At 51.6% G+C, this 21,817-nt stretch overlaps 1 protein-coding gene across 1 annotated transcript in view; it reads left to right on the forward strand.

The window, feature by feature from the left end:
- Positions 1–4,112: 4,112 nt before the first annotated feature.
- Positions 4,113–21,817, forward strand: part of MYT1 (myelin transcription factor 1) — a 47,620-nt gene continuing 29,915 nt past the window's right edge. Inside the window, exons 1-6 of the mRNA XM_012803963.1 lie at positions 4,113–4,208; positions 11,253–11,307; positions 12,172–12,202; positions 17,086–17,148; positions 17,876–18,123; positions 20,150–20,980. Of these exons, the coding sequence (XP_012659417.1) occupies positions 11,253–11,307; positions 12,172–12,202; positions 17,086–17,148; positions 17,876–18,123; positions 20,150–20,980 (1,228 nt within the window). The 5' untranslated portion in view covers positions 4,113–4,208. The remainder of the gene's footprint in view (positions 4,209–11,252; positions 11,308–12,171; positions 12,203–17,085; positions 17,149–17,875; positions 18,124–20,149; positions 20,981–21,817) is intronic.

Below are 21,817 nucleotides of genomic sequence, written 5' to 3' on the forward strand. Positions count from 1 at the left end.
GGGCTGAGGGTTGAGGCCTGAGTCCCAGATATGGCTTCGGTGTGGGAAAGCTGAGGTGTAGGCTCTCCTGGTGCCACCTCTTCCCCTCTTTGCATGCTGGGGGCAGAAGGGAGCAGCCTCTGGGCCAGAGGCCTCAGTGGTCACCAGAGCCACGACACCTGTGGAGACACTGGGCTGACGCTCCACACTCACCACTAGGTCCTCACTTAGCCTTCCTAGCATTTGTTTTTTTAGGGGTAGGGAGGTTTTCACAGTAGAAGCCAGAACTGACCACCACAGGGATGCCCTGTTTGAGGGGTATCATACCATCAGGGTAGGTTGCCTCAGGCCAATTCGAGCAACCCAGGAGGCATCATGGCAGATGTAGCCTCAGTGGGGTCCTCCATGGGGCTGTGCATGGGGACCAGTCCTGGCACCAGTGTGAGGAGGAAGTGGGTGCTGCCGTGGGCCAGGCTGAGTGAGAGCAGAGGGCAGCCTGGAGGGCCTGGCCTGGGATCCAGCTCCAGGCCTGTGTGCTATGTTCCATGCAGAGTTAACGTGCAGGGCCTGGCTCAGATTGTCTTGGGTTTACAGCACTGCTGCCTTTTTTAGGAAGGGATAGGCCAGGCTGCATTTGTCTGTGAGCATTTCCCGGGCCTCTGCTGGCATCTGGCCCAGAGAAGGGGGAGTCCCTTTCCAATGGACCCATGAACAGCCTTCCCAGCTGAGCAGGCCCTGTCTGTTCTGTTGAGTTTTTCTGCCTGCATAGTCTTGTGACTATGAGTCTGGGGCCATTCGGGGGCAACACAGCCTGTAGGACTCAGGGTAGAGATGCCAGTTCCCTAAAGGGAGGTCACAGTTAGTGCCACCCTCCAGTCCTAAGTGGCCTGTTATCTGAGAGACTGTTCAGGATGTGGTGGCCTCTATGCTTGGTCTCCAGTCTGCATTAGTGACCAGGGATTCAGATTACCTCAGAGACTTAGGCATCCTAAAGGAAGGGTCTGCCTTGGTAAAAGCCTCCCCCCTGCACTTTAGATTCTTGTTAAGAAAGACAGTGTTGACCATAAGGCAGTGATTCCCCCAGGCATTCACTGAAGGCTCTTTCCATCCAGGCCTCTTAGCCTCCACATAGTTCTTTCCCTTCTACCTTGCATGGCACAGTGCAGTGTCCATAGAGCAGCCTTGCTTGTGGAAGGGGCTGCCGTGTGGAGCCCTACAATTCTGTGCAGTTTTACTTTCATCTGTGACCTTGCACATCTTGGGTGCACAGGGGCTTGATTTGCTGCCTGGGGAGAGGTGTATGCCATATCCAGACAGGAGGATCTTGTCTGGGGTGGAGCATGGTAAGTCCACGTGGCAAGTCCCAGTGGGAGACCAGGAGGGCCAAAGGAGAAGACGTGGCACACCTCACTGGACTTCTGCTAATAACTGTTGTTTGCTGGCAAGAAATTCCCCAGAAAAAGGAGGCAGAATCATGTTGTGGTTGAGCTGGGTACATGTGAATGTGGTTCTGAGCATGAGTGTGTGCTTTGACCAATGTATGCTGCATGTCCCAGGAGTGGTGCGAGGTCCTCACCAGCACACAGGAGCCAGTCTGCTCCCCTGCTCAGACACTCAGTGGCTTTGCTGCTTGTTGTGGTGGGGTGGAAGTGGCTCTCTGGAGGGGCACGTGATCCTAATACTTTGCCTGAGCAAATGAAGGACATCAGGGCTGCCAAGCCCCAAGTTGTGAGTGATGTGAGTGATGGAAAATTCCAGGCGGCTTCATTTTCACACTCTCTGCAGTGGGTGGGGGGCAAAGTCCCAGCATTTCTCCCATCAGACAGAAAACTGGAGATCTCTTTGTGGGGATACTTTTGTAGCTCATACCTACTTGGCGTCTATGAGCAGAACTCAGCAGACTCGGAGTTGTGCTCAGGAAGCTTCTCTGGAGTATCTCACCACAGAGCAAGACCTGTATCCTTCCCTTCAGCTATCGTGGACGTGCTCCAGGTGCCCTGCACAGGAAGTTCTGCTAGAGTCTTGCAAATCAGCCCAGTGTATAGGTTTATGTCTGCTGTCCTGTGTGGATACTCAGAAATTGAGTCCTGTGCCCTAGGGGACCTGTCTCTCAGCTTCCACTGTCACCACAGAGGATACATGAAGTCCCCATCTTCTGTCATCAGGCAGGAAGCTCCATGACCAGCCCTTCCCAGCCTTCCAACGTGCTTATCCTCCTTGTCCTCCAAACCTCTTCTCCTGTGCTGGGTCTTCCTCTTAACCCCCTCAAGGTGTTGGCTACATCTGCCTGGTAAGGTCAGTGCCCTGGGGGGTCACTAAATGGTGCCCTTTATCCCTGCCATAGGGTTAAGGATCTGGTTACCTAATGGGCAGGGTTGTCCTGTGTAGAGGCACCTCACTCTGGCTCAGTGCTGACGACCAGTGACAGATGGGACCCAGAGGGCCCAAATGTCTTGGGTTGTGGGGAAAAACCCACAGTCCATGTCTCACTAGTCAAAGTTGGAGCATGTGCTTAAAGCCCTGTTATTACAGCAGGGCTATGGTTGGTGACTCTTAGCACATAGTAGGTGCCAAGGCCTAGTGGCCACCTTTTCCTTTGACACTTTCTTTGCATTTTCCATATACTCTGGAAGGTAATCCAGGCCCTTTAATGGCCTGGAGTCATTTCCAGATAACAAGAGTGTGCTATGGCCAGAGCCACAGGGCTGCCCAGGGCCAGGAGTGGTGGAATTCTTGAGAAAAATAGCATTTGGGGAAGTACATAAAAAATGTGAGGAAAAGGAAAATGAGGGATATACCAGTGTGCTTGGCCTGGTTTCAGCAGAATCCAAACTCATTTCCAAGGAGAAACTGAAAGCAGAGTACAGAAATATTCATTTCCTGTTTTTATTGTTGGTTATTTAATGACCTTCCTTTGAAATGCTGCTGCAGTTGTAGAAGGCAGGTTGCCATGGAAACAGAGTGACAGCAGGGAATAGGTACACAATGCATTTCTTTGTCATGTCCAGCTGATGCATTCAGCCTCTGCTTAGACATGTGAATCTATGTAAGGAATTAAATATTAACTGGAGGCATCACCCAAAAGAGGCAGCAACACTGGCAAGAAAAGATGCTGAAAAGGAGGGCAAAGGACACTGGTGGGGCCCAGGGCTCCAGTGGGATGCAAAGCCTATTGGGTCCTTGGTGGGCGGGGGTGGGGGGGTGAGGGGGTGGGGTCACTTCCTTCCATCAGCGGGTTCCAGAGAAGTTGTGCAAAGCAATTGCCTGCCTGCCTGCCTGTTTTCTTCCCTTCCTTCCTTCCTTCCTTCCTTCCTTCCTTCCTTCCTTCCTTCCTTCCTTCCTTCCTTCCTTCCTTCCCTCCCTCCCTCCCTTCGTCCCTCCTTTCCTCCCTCTCTCTCTTTCTTTCTTTCTGCAAATGGATCTGTGCTGTGCATTCTTTTGTGGTCAGTGAAGGATCTGGTTGTAATATGAATCGTTACTTATTAGCTCATTTTCAAAGTTGGAATTTGAATGCTATGTTTTCTCGAGGTGGAGGTAGGGCTCACCTGATGTGTGTGGCACCCCTGGGAGGAATAGCCCTGTTGGAGGGGACCAGCCTCCCTCAAGGCACAAGGCAGCACCAGCCCTGTGGTGAGGAAGAGAACAGGTGCTGGAGAAGCCCAAGTCAGAAAAGCGTTTTCTCTTGTCCCTGGAAGAGCCAGGGGTCATGATCTTGTCCATTTTTCTGGTTGCTCCATAAAGGAGAGGCTGTATAAATGCCTTGTGAAAATGGCCCCAGTGCCTTATTTCTCCCCTGAGCCAGCATGTCTGGCTGTCATCAGCCTCCCCTTTTCATTTTTTTGAGACAGAGTCTCATTATATCACCCTCGGTAGAATGCTGTGGCGTCATAGCTCATAGCAGCCTCAAACTCTTGGGCTTAAGCAATTCTCTTGCCTCAGCCTCCCAAGTAGCTGGGACTACAGGCGCCCGCCACAACACCCAGCTATTTGTTTGTTTCAATTGTCATTGTTGTTTAGCAGGCCTGGGGCTGGGCTCGAACCCGCCAGCCTTGGTAGGTGGCTGGCGCCCTACTCACTGAGCTGCGGGAGCTTCCCCTTTTCTGACCCTGTATCTTTTTAAATTCTCAGAAAATGAGTTCCGGGGTGAGCTGCTAAACCAGAGGTGGACACACGGAAGCAAGGCCAGCAGCTGTAGGACCTCAAGACACCTCCTAGGCAGACACAGCAAGGTGAGGCACTCGGAGGTGGCCTGTACTGAACACACACAGGCTGCCTGTGCAAAGCTTCTTCTTGGTTCCCAGGCATGAAGCACAAAGTGAGGAGGTGACTTTTGGTCTAATCATCATCAAAGATTAGATTAGGTGAAGGATAAATGGAGATTAGATCATCAATGATCTAGTCACTTTAAAATTAAAGGAAGAGGCTGGATGCATTGGCTCACACCTGTAATCACAGTGCTTTGGGAGGCTTGCTTGAGGCCAGGAGTTCAAGACCAGTCTGAGCAACATAGTGAGACCCAGTCTCTACAAAAAATAGAAAAATTAATTGGGTGTCATGACACGCCTGTAGTCCCAACTACTTGGGAGGCTGAGGTAGAAGGATCTCTTAAGCCCAGGTGCTGGAGGCTGCAGTGAGCTGTGATGCTGCTGCTGTACCCCAGCCTAGGCTATAGAGCAAGACCCTGTCTAAAAAGAAATAAATACAATGAAGAAGAAAAATGATTCTGAGTACATTCAAACTAAGACTGCAGATCTCACCTTCCAGCCAATTTCCTGCTTTTGAAGTATGATCACACCTTTGCTTCTGAATGTGCATCAACAACCTGTTCTTTGTTAACCCTATTTTACCTGGGCAGGCTGAGTCCTTTTGGGCCTCAATGCAGGCTTTGCTGCAGGAACACATCATGAGGTCAGTTTGCCTTGTTTCTTTTCTTTTCTTTTCTTTTTGAGACAGAGCCTCAAGCTGTTGCCCTGGGTAGAGTGCCATGGCATCATAGCTCACAACAACCTCCAACTCCTGGGCTTAAGCAATTTGCTTGTCTCAGCCTCCCAAGTAGCTGGGACTATAGGTGCCTCCCACAATGCCTGGCTATTTTTTGGTTGTAGTTGTTATTGTTGTTTGGCAGGCCCGGGGTGAATTCGAACCCTCCAGATTTGGTGTATGTGGCTGGCGCCTTAGCTGGTTGAACTACAGGGGCCAAACCTGTTGTCCTTGTTTCCCTGTGATGTTCCTGAGTGGAGGCAGATAGTGCCTGCCTTCTCTATCTGCCCAGAACCCAGGATGGAGGAGATCAGCTCCCTGCCTCCCCAGGGATACTCCCTCACCCTGGGGCATCACACAAGCTCACAACCTCTACTACCCACCTATTCCTCTACCACCCACCCTGGAACTCCCTCCAACAAGCTGGGCCAGGTTCCTCAGGAGTAGAAGTGGAGGCTGACAACAGGCTTGGGGGCATCCTTTCTCAGATAGGGCTCTGACCCTCATCTTCTTGGCATAAAAGTGGTTTCCAGCAAGGATCCAGCTGATACCCAGGTCATGGCCACCAAGACAGTCGTGGCCCAGGGTGGAATGCAAGTTCTCTCCCAGTTGAGGAGAGAACTTGCATTTTACTTCCCAAACCTAACATTTTTCTTTTGAATCAGGAGTTAAAAATATATGTGTGGTGGTTTTTGGCTCATGAAGGGTCATCAGAGCTCTGCTGAACCGAGGTGGAGCCTGAGAAGGCCCAAGGAAAGCCAGTAATACTGACGCTGTCTTTACTTAAAGTTTTGGTATTTTGTTTATCCTGGACTTTTTGCATTAGTCTTGATATTTTAAAAATACTGAATTAAAATGTCATTTATGTTGGTCATTGGGTTTTTGGCCTCACCCTGTCTCACGCCTGAGAACTCATGCAGTACTGCCTGGCATGAAACCACATGACCAGGGGTTCTAAGTGAAGTGGTGCCTGCCCTTATCCAGTGCAAGTCTGTCTCCCCGTGGTCAAGGTGTGACAAGCTCAGAGGGTTTAGAAGCTGCCATGGACAAGGTATGATTGTCCATAATGCACCACCGGCTATGAATAGCCTGTGGTACCTGCTTGGGTTCTTCTGGCACCACCAGCTGTTCATTGATGCTCTGTTTGAGAATCATTTTCCTCTATTTTGGGCACAGAGGGCTTGAGTTGCTGCTCTGTGCAGCAGAGAAGCTAAGAGGAAGAGGAAGAGTGGGGCAGAGAAGGGGAGGATGTCAATTTCCCAGAAGGCTCTGGGGTTGGTGCAGGTGATTTCTGAGGAGGTGACAGCATGGAGCTAAGTGGTGGCCAAGTGCATCCCACAGCCACAGAAGCATCAGAATCAACCTTTTGGGGGCTGACCAAAGACAGCAGGTGGGTGAAGCAAGGAACCAGCACAGGAGAGCAACCTGCCATGTGCCTGAGTTCAGCACTGGGCATGTGGACAGCTCAGAACTGAAGAGGTAGCCAGATTAAAAGGTAGGTAGTAGTATGTTAGGGGGAGTGCAGGCTTTCCTGGCACAAAAAAGCACCACTATGGGCTCCAAATTGCATAAATCCAGTGGATGACTATAGAATTATGAAGTCAAGGAGAAGGGTGATTGCATGGGCATTTAGTCAGTACTTTTTTCTGCCACGTGGGAGGAGCCTCTGGCAAGTAAGACTGGGTGTGTCCCTTCTGGCCTGCCTCACTTAATGTTGCTGGATGTTACCTTGGGTGGGTAGAAATTCTGTTAATGCTGATTTTTTTAACAGGTGGGTGCATATATGCCTGCTTCATCAAGGTATTATAGCTACATCAATGCCTGTCCATTATGTAGCTATAATTTGGGGGCTGGAGTAAGCCAGAATCCCATGATTAGAGTAGTCAGGAGAATCTCTCCTAAGACATGTTAAATAATCTCCCATGGGGGGCGGCACCTGTGGCTTAAAGGAGTAGGGCATTGGCCCCATATACTGGAGGCAACGGGTTCAAACTCAGCCCTGGCCAAAAACTGCAAAATAATAATAATAATGATTCCCCATAGGGATGTCCTTTCTCTACCCCAAGGAGGAGGCAGATCTATACAGCTGCAAGCAGATTAAACCATGGAGTCTCAGGAGAATTTCAGACATGTATCATATATCCTCCAAAGGGGAGGACAGAGCTGTGACTGCAAGGAACCAGGGAGTGCTGCAATGCTATTTTTGGGGTGGGCAGGGTGAGGACATGTAGATTGGCCTCAAAGATCCAGAGAATGGAAAACAGGATGCCTGTTGGGTCTTCTGAGGTAGCAGGCTTTCCACATCTGCTCTGTGGGCTGCGCTGGGACGCAGGAGCATGTTTGAGAGAAGGGAAAGGGGGGCTGGACGCCGTGGCTCATGCCTGTAATCCAGGCTGAGACAGGAGGATCACTTGAGTTCAGGAGTTTGAGACCAGGCTGAGCAAAGTAAGACCCCATCTCTACTAAAAATAGAAAAATTAGGTAGGCATTGTGGCAGGTGCCTGTAGTCCCAGCAACTTGGGAGGCTGAGGCCAGAGGATCATTTTGCCTAGCAGTTTGAAGGCACTCTATCCATGGCGACAGAGTGAGAATCACTCCCTCTCTAAAAAAAAAAAAAGAAAGAAAGAAAGAAAGAAGAAGAGGAGGAGGAGGAGGAAGAAGAAATAGAAGAAAGAGAAGGGGGAGGCCATGTAGGCAGGCAGCAAATGATGCCATTAGAATGAGAGGGCAAGGCAGCACTTGAAGGCTGCTTTTTAGTTGCTGAGTGGAGCCCCTCCCCAGTCCCACCATCCACTGTGCTGCTCCCTCCCACACAAGTGTGCTGCTCCCAGGCCACACTGTGGCTCTCTTTCTTCTGGACAGGGGCTACCTGTGGTCCCCTAGGGTCAGTGGATGCTCCCATCCCTTTCAAGATCTCTGGGAGACCTCTTTAGGAAGAGGCTCCATCCTCCCACAGGGATGCTGACCTGTATAATCTGTTTTGCTCCCAGTTAACACATGTTAAATAAAGTAAGACACTAATATGCCTCCCCTCCTAGCCCAGGGCTGAGGCTAGTGGCCCCTCAGTATCAGGAACCCAATACCTCCAACTAGAGGCTCCCACATGCTGTCCCTGTGCCATTCCCCTCTGGCTGCTCCTCTACACCCACCTAGTTCCAGAGATGTTTCAAACCACCCCACCATTCATTCATTCATTCATTCATTCTTCCACCTGTCCATCTACCCATTCTCTCTGTGCAAGACCAGTGGTCTTGCAGCCATGAATAATTGAGCTCATTTCAGATTAATGTGAGGACCCTGAGGGAGAAGAGGTAGAGAGCAGATAAGTGAGTGGGAAAGAGGTGGTGCTGCCACCCAGGGATGCTCCCAGCCCATCTGAGTTTCTCCCTCCTGCACATCCTCCCTACCTCCACTTGGCCCTCAAGCCTCAGCAGCTCCCTCACCCTGAGCATCCCTTACCTCCCTGGAGTGATGCATAAACCTTGGGGATGCCAAGGCTGGTGCCTCCAGGGCAAGGACACCTAATAGGGTTTCCTTCTGGATTCTGTCCTTGGGGTTGCCCTTGGCCATCACTACAGAAAGGAAGGGGTGTGTTGTGAGTTGGAGGGGGGAGCTCTTCAGCCCTGAAGGCCCTGGAGAAAGCAGGAAAAAAGAGTGAAAGAGGGAGAGAGACAGAGAGACAGAGACAGAGGGAGGCAGAGACATAGAGAGAGACAGAGGCAGAGATAGAGACAGAGAGATATGAAAAGAGAGGATGAGTGAGCAAGGAGGAAGAGGGGCACCCACTATGGATATCCCTGAGCTTGGGTTGGGGGATTGAAATATTAATTAGAGCTGTAAGACATGTTCTCAGTGGCAGAATGAAGTTGGCATCAGAGAAACAGAGCAGACATGGCTCTTGAGGTTGCTGGCCTGGTGATAAGAGTGGGGTGAGGTTGGCCTGTTTCAACAAAAGGGCCTTTTCACCCTCAAGGGGAGGGGACTTTGAATTATTTGTGAGATGTACAAAAACAGGGACTTAGTTGGTTTATGCTTGGAACAAGTAAATGGTTTTCTAAAAAATCAACAAGAAATCGAGAAGTGTCTCATTATCTTTGTACCACTGAGCTGTCTTTTTAGGCACACCTGCCATAGGGGTGCAGGCAGCAGACCTGGGGCTGTGGCCTGTGATCAGCTAGGGTGAGCCTGGAGGCTGCTGGTCATTTGCCATATAGGGTCACTGATGCTGAGGCAGGAGGACAGCAAAGAACCCACCTCTGTAGTACTTTTAGCTCTTCTGAAAAGGATGATGTTAATCACATGATGCTGGTTTTATAAGTTTTGCTTAGGTGCTCTCATGTCAGCCTGCACTGCTCATCCCAAACAGCCTAGAAATCAGTTTCTCTGCTTCATTGTTGATGTCCCAAGTCATCCGGCTCTTACAAACTCATTCTCATATTAAAGAGCCTGGTTTTCCTCCTTTAGTTCAATTTTCCCCCCCTTTTAATATCAAAGCTCCATGCACCAAAGAGAACTTCTTGCTCATTGACCATTGATGCAGATAAATTGAGAATGGAAAGGTGCTCAGCAAAGTGGATGCTGCAGCTGTGAGCTTCATCAATGGGCACTCACAGTTTGCAAGCAGTGCCCATTATATATCCCTGCAACCCTCTCTATTCTCTGCTCTTTGAATAATTTATCTGCAGGAAATCCAAATTGCCAAGGCATGCTTTAACCTAGCAGAAGGCTTGCCAATTTCCTTGGGAAAACTGACACACATAAAAAAGCTGTAGATTGCATTTCGGCTGAATGTAGGCACCCAGCAATCAGACACATCAGCCCCATTGTGTGGCCTGCATCGGAAGGCATCGCACACGGGCTCAGAGCAGGCAACATTTGAAGGCTAAAAATGTAGTCTCTGTGACACCTGCTCCTCTCTTCACTTTAAATATGAGCCATTGGTCCATGGGGAACCCCTGCTTTAAAATAGAACTCATAGCCATTGTCTTCTACTCTATTGGATCGTGATGACAAACGCCGGCTCACAGCACTGTGACCATAGCCTGGACCCGACAGGTTGCATAAATTACTCAGGTTTTGATTTTTGTTCCTTAACAAATCACATAAATCATTGTGTGTTAGTGCTGCCAAAAGGGGGAGGTTCACTTTGCAAGTCTTAGCTTTCTAATTGGGGGAATTCTGTTTTCTTTCTTCCCAGGTGGTATTGTAGACATTTGTCTCTTGCTGGCTTTTAGAGATTAAAGGCCCATTTAAGATGGGGGCTTCTGAGCCCCCTCCCACAACCTCCCCCTCCTTCCCTCTGCTACTTTTTTCCTACTGTCCCTTTGACAGCCTCACACATGGAGCCTGGGCTGTCCTGGTGCCTGTGGCCTGGGACAGGTGTGGGTTTGCTACCTCCCCTTCCTAACCACGTTGACAGGTGGTAAAGGGGGCTGCTCCCCTCCTGGCTCCCTAGGGGATAGAACCCTTCCCCAGGCCTCACTCCCTGGGAGAAGATTGTTTTGCATAACATGAAGTACTGAGTATATAGGATTTGTCATGGGTGACACAAGACAAGAATTCTGTGTGATGACCTATAGCCTTTGAGGGCCTGTTTGTGACCCTTGTCCCTAAGCATGTTCTTTCTGTGACTGTCACCCTCCCTCCTGAGGAATCTCCTTTGACTCCCTTGTCATTGGAGTCACGCTGGGCAGTGTCCCTGTGGATGCTGGTCTGATTTGGGGAATGTAGGTATGTGAGGACCTGATAGGCTCAGGCAAGGTGGCCAGATCCTTGGCCAGAGGACATGTGGGCTGGCTGTTCCTAACAAGATGACCCTAGTGTGTTGGGGGCATTAATGCTTTCTGCCGAGTGGGAACATGCTCTGAGCTGGTGACTATGTCTGTGGTAGGTGACTGCCCTGGTGCCTTAGCATTTGCCAGACGAGGGAAGTAGTGAGTGTCACTCCTCGCCTGGTCAGGGGACCCTGATGTTACAAAACACCAACATCTGTGAGGATTCAGTGGGGGAGCCCTGTGCTCCAGCCTTTGTTGGCATGTGTACTGTAGCCCTTTGCTGAGGGCCAGTGCTATGCCGGTACATTTTGAGCCCAGCAGCACCTCCCTATGCCGACCCAGCTGTTGCTCTTGGCCCCAGGCCTCTCCTGTGAGCCCATCCTAGTTATTCTGTGGCACAAAAGTACCTTTGCTGTCAAAGCTTGGGCCAGAAAATGGCCAGAAATTTCTGATGGTTCTGTGCTTGGAAGGCACTGGCTAAGTTTTCTTATTAATATTTTGCTTGCTTTTTGTTTGCAGATGAGCTTAGAAAATGATGATAAGCGAGGTCGTACCCGATCCAAGGCTCTCCGAGGTGAGTACTGCAGCCCCCTGCCAAGTCTGGCCATGAGTCCTAGGCCCTCAGCTGCTGCCTTCTCTGACACTGTAAGTGCCACTCTCTTCACCTATTCTCCCCATGCAGGGACACTGTCCTCTGCATTGGTGCTTGGGGGCCCAGGCCTTTTCAGCTTCTTCCATCCTCGGGGGGTAGTAGGGCTGGGCTTTGAAGCTGGTGTCTAAGAGGGTTGCTGGGGCAGAGATGTGGGGATAGACCCAGCTCTATAGAGCTCAGTTTTCTGTTTGGAAAGAGGAGGCCACCTGCCTTGTGTCCCCAGCCTCTCCCCTCCTAGAAAGGCAATCTTGGTGCTGACAGGGATCAGGAGGCTGTGGACTGAGTTGCAGTGGAGTGGGAAGCAGAGGGGCTGAGGCGTTGCTCCCTCCAGCAGGACTGGAGCCCCCCTTGTTCAGTCTCCCTTGCTTGGCACCTGGGGCTTCCTGCTGTGCCCCTGGAGGCATCCGTGCATGTTTGCAGGCAGTGCCCCATCACTGGCTGGCCATTTGACCGTCTGTCATCTTCTTTGCTTGGCTTGATCTGTTTCCTGGCAAAAGCTGACTTCTGTTATAGCCAGAGATGGAAACCATCCCTGCACAGAGGGCCCAGGGCCCTTGTCATAGGCGGAGCACTTGTTTCAGTCTGCAAAACTGCCAGGTGCCACAACTGGAGTCATTGACATTCCAAGAGGTCAGGGAAGGGTGGGGGCCCTGGAAAAGCAGTTTGGTTTTCCCTAGGATTGTTTTGTCCTTGGCACACCTCTCAGATATTTGTCTTAGTTTGTGCTGTTAGGGAAACATGCCTTCTAAGTCCAAACTTTTCTCCCTGTTTCTCTCTCTTGCCCAGGACCCCCAGAAAGCACAGCTGCAGACCTCAGGTAAGGAAACCATCCTGTTAGCACCAAGCATCACACATGTGCCTGTTACCCTGTACAAGTCCTGAATTTTCAAAATGAGGTCTTCTTGGATTGAGCGAATACCCCTCTGCAAGCCCCTACTCTCCCTAATAAGCTGCCTTCCTCCTGGTCCTGCTATCTTGGTTCTCTGTCTCTGCAGTTTTTTACTTTCTTGGCCTCATCAGGAGGTGTCCTAGCCTCAGAGCAAGGACACAAGTTTTCTCACACCTGCACACCACCTGGACTGTCACAATAGTCCCTGACACCATGAGCAAGGTGTTCTGTTGGTGGAATCTCCTAAGGGTCCTTTGTCAGATAGTTGCAGGTCCAGTGTGGCCAGAGGTGAGAGAGCAGGGTCTTTTCCATCCCAAGTTTTCATGACACCACAGGCAGGCTCTGGCTGTATATACAGATGGTCTAGCTGACTGGGCTCTATGACTGTTTCCTTCTCACTACTTAGGGGCACAGATTCTCATTAAACTGTGAACAAATCCTGGGTAGGGATTATCTTACTCTTCACCCCACAGTTTTGGAGTGAACGGCTTTTGCCAATCAGGGAAATAAGACCACAAAGTTTTCCTTGTGGCACAGAGGGGAAACGCAGGGCAGGAGGCAGGGGAGGGCGTGTCTCCCCAGCCCTGGAGGTAGTAACTTACAGGGCAGGGGGTGTGGCAGTGGACATAGCCGAGCCCCACGCTCTGCAGTGTCCCCTCCTGTCAGTCTTGGTCTCTGGGAATTTCATGGAAACACTGCCTGACAGTGTTATCATCCCATTTTTGAAATGGGGTTAAAGTTTATCCAACTGGAAGAGCTGACACTCTACTCCTGGAAGCCCACCCCTGGATCACAGGTGTGGGGGAGATGTGCTGCAGCCACATACCAGCATTCTGGTCCTCAGGGCTTTGTGTACCCCTCAAACACAGAGGGGTCCAGCTCCCTGCAGGGGAGATACTGCCTGATGGCCTAAAGTGCTGAGGAAGTAGAGACTATGATGCCACCCGACACTTGGAGAGCCCAGGGAAAGGGGAGGAGGTGCCCCACTACATTTGCCTGGGGACCTTTCGGGGGCAGGACAAGCTGTCCTAGGCTCTCGGCTTAGGACTTGATCCTGGGTTCAAGGATGCTCTAGGTTTTGGTAGCTGTTTAAGTTCTGGTAGAGTTGGAAAGGCAAATCCAAATGGCTGGGTGTTCTTTTATAATTTTGAAACAGTGGAAAAAAAAATGACTTGTTTGTTTTGAAACATTCTGAGAGAAGACTCAGTCAGCCTAAGTCAGGGGTTGTGTGGGCATCTGGACTCTGCTACCTTCATTAATCTTGTGATCTCAATCTAACTACTTGGTGGTGCTGAGACCCTCAAATTTTATAATGGAGAAGCTGGGGCAAGGGCATACTGTCCTGTGTTCTGACAACAATTTCTTCAGCAGTTCTTTGTTTTTGAAAAGTGCTACTTGGTGGCTCGGCACCTGTGGCTCAAGTGGCTAAGGTGCCTGCCACATACATCTGAGCTGGAGGGTTTGAATCCAGCCCTAGCTTGCCAAACAACGACAGCTGCAACCAAAAAAAAAAAAAGCTGGGCATTGTGGTGGGCGCCTGTAGTCCCAGCTACTTGGGAGGCTGAGGCAAGAGAATCACTTAAGTCCGGGAGGTGGAGGTTGCTGTGAGCTGTAATGCCACAGCACTCTACCCAGGGCGACAGCTTGAGGCTCTGTCTCAAAAAAAAAAAATAAATAAATAAAATAAAATAAAAAGTGCTACTTGGAGTAAGATGGGACAAATACCATGCCAAGGACTCATGCCTGGCAGGTGCCATTCATTCCTGTGTTCACACAGTTGGTTGGTTGTGAGCTTCATGTGGGGATGCCATGTCTGCAGTGCTCTGTGGCTCGGCACAACAGGGAGCATGGCCCACAGAGAAACCCCGTTGCTGTGGTCTGGAGGGGAGCATCTGTGTGCAAATTGTGATGCTAGGCAAACACACACAAAATCTCTTGTGGCAAGGCCCTGTGCACAGGACTTTCTCTGTGGACAATGCCCTTGGGCCCCATTCACTCAGAACCTTACAGCCTGTGGTGTCCCCCACCCCAGCTCATCATCCCATCCCCAGCTCAGGCGGAGCTCCCAGGACGACACTTGTGTTTCGGGCAGCTGTAGCCTGGTTGTTTACCACTGAGTGCCCAACAGGTTCAATGGTTTTTCTCTTTATACCAGCAGAAGAGCTGATGCTTCAGTATATATTCTAGACAGGGTCGACTCTGCTAGAGGGGAAGGATGGGGAGGGTTACGGTTTGGGCTGGCGTCTTCAAGGCAGTGTGACATTGCCGTTCAGGGCCATCTCCAAGTTCAGAGTGAGACCACACCTGTGTCCTGACTCCTTGTAGCTCACTATTCCTCTTCTGGGGGCCTGGCTTCTTTCATCAGTGGCCAGCTCCCATCCAGAAAACAGGAGAGAGTGGAGGTCTTCCATTTTCCCCAGGGATGGGAGGGAAACAAGTCCTTTAGAGGTTGGTAACTGAAGCACCAGCCCCAGGCTGGGCCCCTTGGTACCTATTGTACCTGCTTGGGTCCCTCCAAGCTGTAACAGGGTCCCTTGGAGGTATGGGTGTGGACCATGCCCTCTGGCAAGCCTCACCATTTCATTTCCTGGCATCTGTGGCACCAGCCCTACTCACACACTGGGAGCCCAGGCAGGGGAGTTCAGGATTAGCTGTTAAGCAGCATGGTAGACTCAGTTCTGTCCCTTCTCCCACAGAGGGAGATGCTCTCTGGTCTGGGAACCCTTACCAGCTCCCTCCCTAAATCGACAGACACTGTAGCCAGTGTGCTCATAGGCCCAAGGCCTCTGTCTGCCTGCATGATTGCCTCTGGAGACCCAGGCCTGGCTTCCTGTCAGCTCCACCTGATGCCCTTGGCTGCTGTGTGGGGAGTAGGCGTCCCAGGGCTTCCCAGCTTCCTGTCCCAGAGTGGCCTTGTCAGCTCCACACACTTGAGCTCATAGCCCTGTCTTACACTATCTGAGGCTGGGGTGGGAAATTGCCAGCCCACTTGGCAGGGGACCAGGAGTCTTCGGAACTGGGGGTGGAGGAGTGGCTTGGAGCAGGTGACATGTTTGGGGGCAGTGCCAGTCCCCACAGGCCTCCATGGCAGCTGTCACCTAATTGCCTGATTAACTCAGTGATTAATCGACTAATTGGGACCTCAGCTTTAAAACCCCAATAACAACGAGCTTTTTGTGAAAAGTCTCAAAGCTAGTTCTTGAGAGAGTGAAAGCAAGTGTGGGCCTGGAATTTAGAATAGACTAGCTGGGGGGTGGGGGTGGGCAGTGGCCACTGCCCTCCATTTGGAAGGAAATCGCAGTAAAATGTGGCAGGCCCTCCCTATGTCCCTTCTCCCCTCCTTTTCTTTCTCCTTTTGAAGAAAGGATATATCTTTGCACGTTGAAGATAAGCTCTAAGATCAGCCACAGTGGCTCCACCATGGACATTTGAGGGGTTGTCCTCATCAGAGCCTTCACCCCCCATGGCTGGCGTTAAGCTTGGAGTTGGGGGGGCATGGGCCATCAGTGAGTGTGGACTGCATGGCCAGCTGGGTCCTACAGCTGTTTTTAGTCAGACCTGTGGTCAACCAAGTAAGAAACCATTGGAGGGGTCTTGACAGAGGCTAGAGGTGGTGCCCATGTCCCTGGGTGCCCAGCATCAGTGGGCCAGCTCATACCTTCCTCCCTTCCCAGGCTCTGAAAGATGTACCTGTGTTTTAGGACAGCCTGATCCCAGGCAAGAGCTCACACCCACATCAATCCTGCTAAAACCCAGGCCTTTCTATCTCAGCCAGGGATGCCTCTGTCTTCTATGAAGAGCCCAAACTCTGCCCTCTAGAGGTTGCCCTGGGTGACCTCGAATGGTGTCTCCACCTCAGTGCTCTGTAGTAACATTGGTTGATAACAGCTCCTCTCAGAACTTGAACTGAGTCTGCAGCCTGCAGGAGGAGCCCGAGTGGTGGTGACCTGTGGCCTCACACCCTATACAGGATCCTCTGTAGCCATTCTTTCCTGGTCTCCTCTGGGAACTGTGATTCTGCTGCCATGATTGGGCATGTGCTCAGCACCCATGATCAGAAGTTTCCAGAGCTTCCTACTGCTTTGGCTATGTTGGGAGACAGATGATGGCTGAAGACCAGGAACCCCTAGGGGCCTTGCCTTGTGCTTACCAGCCCTGGGGTGGGAGTTGTTAGCGAAGCATCACTTCCTCCCCAAACTGCCCTTCTGAGCACAGCCTGAGAATCCACCAGGCCTGGAGTTCAGCTCCTGGCTCTCGGGCCACCAGGATTCACTTTCCTCCATGGACCCAGCAGGCACTGGGCTGGAGTCTCCACTGCCCCTTTGTGGCTCGGGCTAGTGGCTTGGGCCATGGGCACTTCCTATCTGGCAGCCCTGCGTTAGTTTGCTGGGGTGAAGGGCACACCTGGCAGGGAGTGCAGAGACTGTTGCCCTTAATGGCCTCAGGCCTTACAGCATCAGTGACACTTATGGGCAATTCCAACTTTTGTACTTTTGACTTGGGCCAGACTCAAGCACTGAGTCCCTTGTGGAGAGGAGTGCTTTGTTCAGGACATTTTAGAGGGTCTTGTTGCTAAGCCCCTAGAAACTGGGCAGTAGCTGGTACAATGCCTGCAGTGGGAGCACCTGGGGGATTCCAGTACATGCGGATGTCTGTTTAAATGGGGTGAGTTATTTCATTAACTTTTAGCTAACCACAAGCAGCTATACTGAGATGAAATGTGTAGGGACAGTCCTCTGGTCCCAGGGTGACTAGGGTGGGCCCGAAATCCAACCTTGCTGCCCAGATGACCTCTCCTGCTTGTCCCTCAGCTGCCCCACCCCAGGATGCACAGGCTCAGGACACGTCCGGGGAAAGTATTCCAGGCATCGGAGGTAAGAGTCCCTTAGCTCTTCAGAGTTACCTTCGAGGGAGGTTTGGAGCCCCCTCTGCACTGAACCCTTTCATGGATTAAAAACCTTTCATCTCTGTCCTAAGCTCTGAGGTCAGCGTGGCTGTGGGCCTGCTATGTGGGGACTGCTAGACTGCCTGTCCCCAGCTCTGCATTGTGGTTTCCTGTTGGGGAGACTGCCAGGGCTAGCTGACGGCGGCTCAGAGCAGGTGTGGTGCACGCCAGTGTGACTGCGTGAGCTACCGCTGGCATTGTCAGTATGAGGGTCCCGGGAAGTTAGCTGGATCTCAGGTGCCTCCCACAGCAGCTCCAGTTTCAGAGGGTCGGTGTGAGCAGTGGGGGTCTGGAGGTGGAGGAGGAAGGACATCAGAGGGAGGAATGGCTGCAGATCAGACCAGGCTGTGTGTAAGATGCTGGGTCTGAAGGATGGCTTGGCAGGGATGGCCTGGGCCAGTGGGCCCTGGAAGGGCAGGGAGCCCTCACTCTGCTGCAGTTAGGTCTTCTTGTTGCTCAGGAGAAGCAGGACATGCAATTTAAAACACAATCAGAAACTGTTAAATGTATATAATTAAATGTAAAACTTTAAGTACATCACAGTCTGGGGCTTCCAGCTAAAAGTGGCTGTGGAGAGGGGCCTTAGGGAGGTGCTTGGGGCATCTGAGGCCAGCAGGCTCCGCCTGGCTCCTCCACCACCCACACCTCCCTCCCAGTTTGCAGAGCTGCCCTCTGGCCAAGAAGAGGAAGCTGGAGGGTGCTGAGGCTGAGCACCTGGTATCCAAGAGGAAGTCACACCCCCTGAAGCTGGCTCTGGACGAGGGCTATGGTGTGGACAGCGACGGCAGTGAGGACACCGAGGTGAAGGACGCCTCTGTTTCAGATGAATCGGAAGGAACTCTGGAGGGGGCTGAGGCTGAGATGTCTGGACAGGAGGAGATTCATCGTCCCGAGCCAGCTGAAGGTGCTTTGTTGCTCTTTCTCCCCTGAATAAAGGGTGCTCAGTGTGGTCCTGGAGAATCATAGACTGTGAGCAGGGAGGGGCTCACCCAAGAGAGAGAAAGCCCTTCCTGAGAACAAGGCACGTCTGTGCCAACATGTGCTGGGCTTCCTGGGAGAGGGGCCTGTCTACCGTGCTTGTGGGGTCTATGGTTGTTTGTGTGCAGACACTGGTGGATGGGGGAGAGGCAGGACAGACATATAGACGCAAGGCTGGTGTGTGGGCAGTTGTGTGTCCCAGCAGGTGTGTCTGTGAGTGTGAGAGAGACAGATAGGGCTGTGTTTCTGCATGTCCCTGGTGGGGGAGGTGCTTCTTAGGCAGACTCCGTCTTGTCTGGCTCTCTGTGATAGCTTCCTAGGGAAGAGTGAGGATCTGCTTGGCCCTGAGGTACTATAGGCAGAAACACCTCAGGGTGGACAAGAAGCAACCGAGGACCACATGGGGCTTCTGAAGGTGGGGCCTCTGGGGAAGCCTGGAGGGAAAGGACAGACCCTCTGTTCCTTGTGGGGTCCACCAGAACTGGCAGAGTTGGGAAACCTAGCCCTTGACAAGAGCAGGTGCAGGTAACCCTGAATCCTGGAAGGAGGGATCTGCATCCCCTGAGGGCCCTGTAGATTGTGAAGTCCTGGGGTTCAGACTGAGGCTTATGGTTTGATGCCCCACTAACAACCCTCACATCTTCTGCTGTCAATTGACCTTGAAGGGTCTGAGGTAAATTTGTATTTTATTTCTGAGGCTAATCAAGGCAGGGTCCTTAGACATCTCTCCCTCCAGGGGCTCTGGAGTGTGGATCAAGGCCATCCTGGATTCCAGGTAGAAAAGACACTAAATTACCTGCTTCCTTACAAAGAAGGGTGTCTGGAGTTTGGCCATCAGTCCTGCAATTAGCTTCTTCTCTATGCAGTGGGCAAATGGTAGGGCCCGTTTCTTCTATTGCTGGGGGTGCTAGCCAGAGAGTCCTTGTAGATGATCCTGAGGTTCTGCATCTAGTGGACAATCTACTAAATCTTAGTTATTGTGCTTAAAGTAATGACATTTGGGTCCTTTACAAATAAAACTTTATTTACTGCTTTTCTTTTTTTTATTAAACATTTTTATTTTTTTATTTTTAGAGATAGGGTCTTGCTCTGTCACCTAGCCTGGAGTGCAGTGGGTGATCATAGCTCACAGCAGCTTCGATCCTGAGCTGAAGTGATCTGCCCACCTTAGCCTCTCTAGTAGCTGGGACTACAGGTGTGAGCCACCACATCAGCTAATTTTTAAGTTTTTGTAGAGACGGGATCTCACTATGTTATCTAGGCTGGTCTTAAACTCCTGGCCTCAAATGATCCTCCTGCCTCAATCTCCCAAAGTTTGAGCCACCCAGTGATTTACTGCATTTCCATTATGAAGCAATTTATTTACTTATTTATTTAATCTTTTTTGTAGAGGCAGAGTCTCACTTTATTGCCCTCGGTAGAATGCTGTGGCATCACACAGCTCACAGCAACCTGGGCTCCTGGGCTTAGGTGATTCTGGGCTTAGGTGATTCTCTTGCCTCAGCCTCCCGAGTAGCTAGGATTACAGGTGCCCACCACAATGCCTGGCTACCTTATTGTTTCAGTTTGGCCGGGGCCAGGTTTGAAATGGCCACTCTCGGTATATGGGGCCGGTGCCCTATCCATTGAGCCACAGGCGCCACCCTGTGAAGCAATTTTTAAAAACCTGAATGGCTCCATTGCTCCATTTTATAAAATGCAGGTTTACCTTATTTGAGAGCACATAATGGGGGAAGAACATTAATAAAAATGTCAAAGTAATTCTCATCTTTAAACATATATCAACAGCTCATGATTACCTCCTAAAATAAGTGAGACCTCCTTGTCTCCCCTGTGCTGTGGTCAAAAGTGGGAGGTAAGACTGGAGTGCTGAACTTTGTGTTGAGTGCCAGAGACCTGGAGGCTTCCATGTGTTCTCCTCTGGCCCCCATGGTGTTTCTGATTTTGTGCAGGAAGGAGCCCCATCAAGTCCCATTTTGGATCCAACCCCATCAGCAGCCCTACTGCCTCTTCCAAGGGTAGCTACAGCAGCTATAAAGGAATCATTGCAACTTCTCTCCTAAACTTGGGCCGAATTGCTGAAGAGACCCTGGTGGGGGAGGACTTTGGCCAAGTGGCCAAGCCAGGCCCCAGCATTGTGCACCTGCTTCAGGAGGAGGCTGTGGAGGGAGCCACCAGTGATGAGGGTGAAAGGGACTTGTTCATCCAGCCAGAGGATGCAGAGGAGGTTGTTGAAGTCACCAGTGAGCGTTCCCAGGAGCTGTGTCCCCAGTCCCTGGAGGATGTGGCTAGTGAGGAGTCCAGCAAGCAAAAAGGCATCCTGGGTCATGAGGAGGAGGAGGATGAAGAAGAGGAGGAGGAAGGGGAAGAAGAGGAGGAGGAGGAAGGGGAAGAAGAGGAGGAAGAGGGAGCAGTTCCTAATGTGATCTTCAAGGAGGATGTCTCCCATCCATCTGCCCAGAAGGGCCCTGAGCTAAGGTGCCCAGAGCCGCTCAGTCCCAAGCCTGAGTATTCTGTCATTGTGGAGGTCCGCTCTGATGATGACAAGGATGAGGATGCACACTCCCAGAAGTCAGAGGTCACAGACGAGCTGGAGATGCATGACATGATGACGCGGGGGAACCTGGGCCTCCTGGAGCAGGCTATTGCCCTGAAGGCCGAGCAGGTGCGAGCCGTCTGTGAGCCTGGCTGCCCGTCTGCTGAGCAGGGCCAACTGGGCATGGGTGAGCCAGGGAAGGCCACGAAGCCCCTGGACACGATGCGGAAGAGCTACTACAACAAAGGTAGGGGCTGGGGTGGCCTGGCCCTGCACGCCTACCCTTCATCCCTTCTCCAGGGGCATGGCACCCTACCCCAGGGGTGCAGATGCTTATAGGTTGGGGGACAGGGGAAGGCAGAATAGTAGACGAGGGGACAAACACTAATGACCCTGCCTATGGTCAGATGCTGAGGGAATGGGTGCACTGCTTTACACAGGGTGATCTGGGAGAGGCATGGAGCTGATTCTCATGCAAAGGAACCAGGTGGCAGAGAGGAGGGAGGGAGGGACATTGTGACCAGCCACAGTGGCTGGTCACAGCAGCATCTGCCCCCTGGAGAGGCTGAGGCCTGTCTTGTGCCAGCGACCTGACTCATACCTGTGGCAGAACCCATACTCAACTGTCTTCAGCCCTGGAAAGCTGCTTTCTATAGCCATGCTGGGTCATCTTGACCCTCTTTTGAGGTTGAGACCAGCAGGCAGATATCAGCATGTCTGTCCCTTGTTTGTCTGGAAGGAGCAGCCTCCTGCTGGCTCTGCCTCTGTCTCTGGATTTTGCCCTAAATTAAGCAGTGTGTCACCCTGGCCTGGCTGACATCTTGGTGAGATAGTCAGTAGTCAGGTGGGACCTCTGGAAGGGGCTTAGGCTGGGTTGATATGGTTGAGGAGAGGCTGGGAGCCTGGAGGGCCAGGTCTGAGGACAGATTCCAGGCAAGCACTCCACTGTTACCTGGAGGGTCAGGGTCTGAACAATGGGCTGGCTCTGGCCTGCTGACTGCCTATCTCAAGTACCTCCTAGGCCCAAGGACAGGGGACGGGGAACAGCATTCATGGTTGGCCTGGGGCTGTTCCCGTGCCAGGG

This window comes from Otolemur garnettii, unplaced genomic scaffold (assembly GCF_000181295.1).
Source record: "Otolemur garnettii isolate 467f Iridium unplaced genomic scaffold, OtoGar3 scaffold00023, whole genome shotgun sequence".
In the NCBI taxonomy this organism is placed as follows: domain Eukaryota; kingdom Metazoa; phylum Chordata; class Mammalia; order Primates; family Galagidae; genus Otolemur; species Otolemur garnettii.